This window comes from Cyprinodon variegatus, unplaced genomic scaffold, assembly GCF_000732505.1.
Source record: "Cyprinodon variegatus isolate N-32 unplaced genomic scaffold, C_variegatus-1.0 Scaffold341, whole genome shotgun sequence".
NCBI lineage: Eukaryota > Metazoa > Chordata > Actinopteri > Cyprinodontiformes > Cyprinodontidae > Cyprinodon > Cyprinodon variegatus.
This window is the reverse complement of record NW_015150794.1, coordinates 170,637-172,850: the sequence shown is the minus strand read 5'-3', so window position 1 is coordinate 172,850 and position 2,214 is coordinate 170,637. Positions and strand designations below refer to the sequence as shown.

The window sequence follows — 2,214 nt, the reverse complement described above, 5'->3', positions numbered from 1 at the left end:
ACTGCCCTCTTGGGAGCCAAAGCACGTGCTAAACTGTCCTGTAGCTAATGCATGTGCCAAACTTCTCTGTTGGGAGTCAAAAGGTGTGCTATGGTGCCACCTTAGGAGTTAGAACACATGCTAAAGTGGCCTCTGCAGTGGTAAGGACATGCTATTCATGCCCTTTGTATAGCTTCTGCCCTTGAAAAAGTCTGTGCGCCAGTGATAACTAACACATAACTAACCCTAAACCTAATTTAAACTAAATTCACACCTTAGTCCTCAACCTAATCCCCATACAAAGAAGAGGACTTCTCTCCAGTCACATGTCCCCATTTGTACCAATAAATCCCCAAAATGTAACAGACTTTTTCTGGGTAAGAAAAACTTAGACAAACATATCGACTTCAATTCAACATAAACCAAAAAGTAAGGAAAGCTTTTTCAAAATATGGATTTTTTTTTTCTTTTATACTTTTGTATCCACATTTATATCCACCCCATTTGATAAACACAGATGATCTCATTGTTTTTAAAGCATTAACGTGTCCAGGCTGTGATTTTAGACCAAATTCCCACTGATCTCCCGGGAATATTTGAGGGGCCGGATTAAAGCCTACATCCCTCCCTTTCATCACTCCTGCTCTCAGTCCACAACCAGAGGCATCTGGAATCTGCGGGAATCGGGACCTTTTAGGCGTGAAAATGGATTATTGACGCCTTTAATGATGCATCCAACGTGGAGCTGCAAGTCTGGTTTCAGCTTTCTTTGAAGAACTTGTGGAAAAGTCTAATAATAACAAGGAAGGAGGACAAACTGAATTTGTTTGATCAACTCCAAGCTGTTTTTTTTTTTCTCGTCTCTGGTTAAACTAGAGCTTTAAGTCCAAACGTGGTTTCCCTGCAGGGATTTAACACGGAGTGATTTCCGCTCGGTTTGCAGGGATCGGTTGCAGTTTTCCCCCAGAAAGGTTCGGAGCTGCGCTGCGGGGCAGAGAGGAGCTCAATGCGGCTGTCTGGAGACTCTGCCCCGGGAAACATGAACAGCAGCGGGTCTGGCAACTTCCTGCTGGTCCCCATCCCGGAGTATCCCCTGCTGGACTGCGTCCCCAACAAGACGGTGAAGATCGTGGTGCTGGGCGCCAGGAACGTCGGGAAAACCGGTATGGGTTCAGGATGCAGTTAAAAAATAATAATTAAATCCTAATATAGGGATGGCTTCAACTTTCAGGGCAGAATATGTGACTTTAAAAGACTAAATGGTTTTTATATTTTATTACAGTGTAATAAAACAACTTTAAAATTATTTAAAATTGAAATGAAATCATTAAGTGGGAGAGAAATAAAGTTTTACCATCGATGGACGATAGGGGGCGACAAACAGCACTGATTTCCTCAAAGTTAAATACAAAAAACTATAATTGGCTGTAATTGATACACACTGAAAAAAATAATGCAACCGCTTTTGGCATTTACTTAATCATATTTAGTTAGTTTAACACAATTGTTTTATGTCCTACCCTGCTAACATGAACAATTGTGTTAAAGTAACTAAATATGATTTCATAAAATATAAAAAATGGTTGCATTATTTTTTTTTCAATGTAGAGTCATGAACTGTGGGGCCAATAAAGAATAAATTAAGTGGCTGAGTCTCTATTCACATCATCATATTGAGGATGATTACAGAGTGTTTTATATAAAAAAAGATTACTTGTAAAAAAAAACAAAAAACAAAAAAAAAAAACACTTTAAAGTACAGTATTTTTATTGTTTATCTTTTAACTCTTCACTAGTATGTTATTCTTAAACATTTTTCTAAGGTCCACATTACTATAATCTTTTTGCTGCTGTAAACACCAGAATTTCCCCATTGTGGGACAATAAAGGGAATTTTTTATTCATCTATTCTGATATTTCCTTTTTTTTTATCATGTTAAAAAAAACTAATTGAGATGAAATCTCTTTTTTAAAGCTGACCAGGCGAAGAGGGCAGCAAGGGCATAGTTATACCAGTAAAATACAGAAATCAATTTAAATTATCCTAATGTAATGAGATCAAAACTGTAATAATTTAAAATGCTATTTTAGTCCCATTTTAGGAGTACTCTCATATTTCTGCTAACAAGTAAGAATAGTTTTGGGGAATTATGGGATTTTTTTTGTGTTTGACCATACAAAACATTAGAAAGATCAATAAGTTTATTGCAGAAAGTTGCGAAGTTGATCTACGAT

At 37.0% G+C, this 2,214-nt stretch overlaps 1 protein-coding gene across 1 annotated transcript in view; it reads left to right on the top strand.

The window, feature by feature from the left end:
* Positions 1-632: 632 nt before the first annotated feature.
* The window catches only part of LOC107091511 (ras-like protein family member 11A-like), a 19,814-nt gene continuing 18,232 nt past the window's right edge, over positions 633-2,214 (top strand). Inside the window, exon 1 of the mRNA XM_015385477.1 lies at positions 633-1,142. Coding sequence (XP_015240963.1) covers positions 986-1,142 — 157 coding nt within the window. The 5' untranslated portion in view covers positions 633-985. The remainder of the gene's footprint in view (positions 1,143-2,214) is intronic.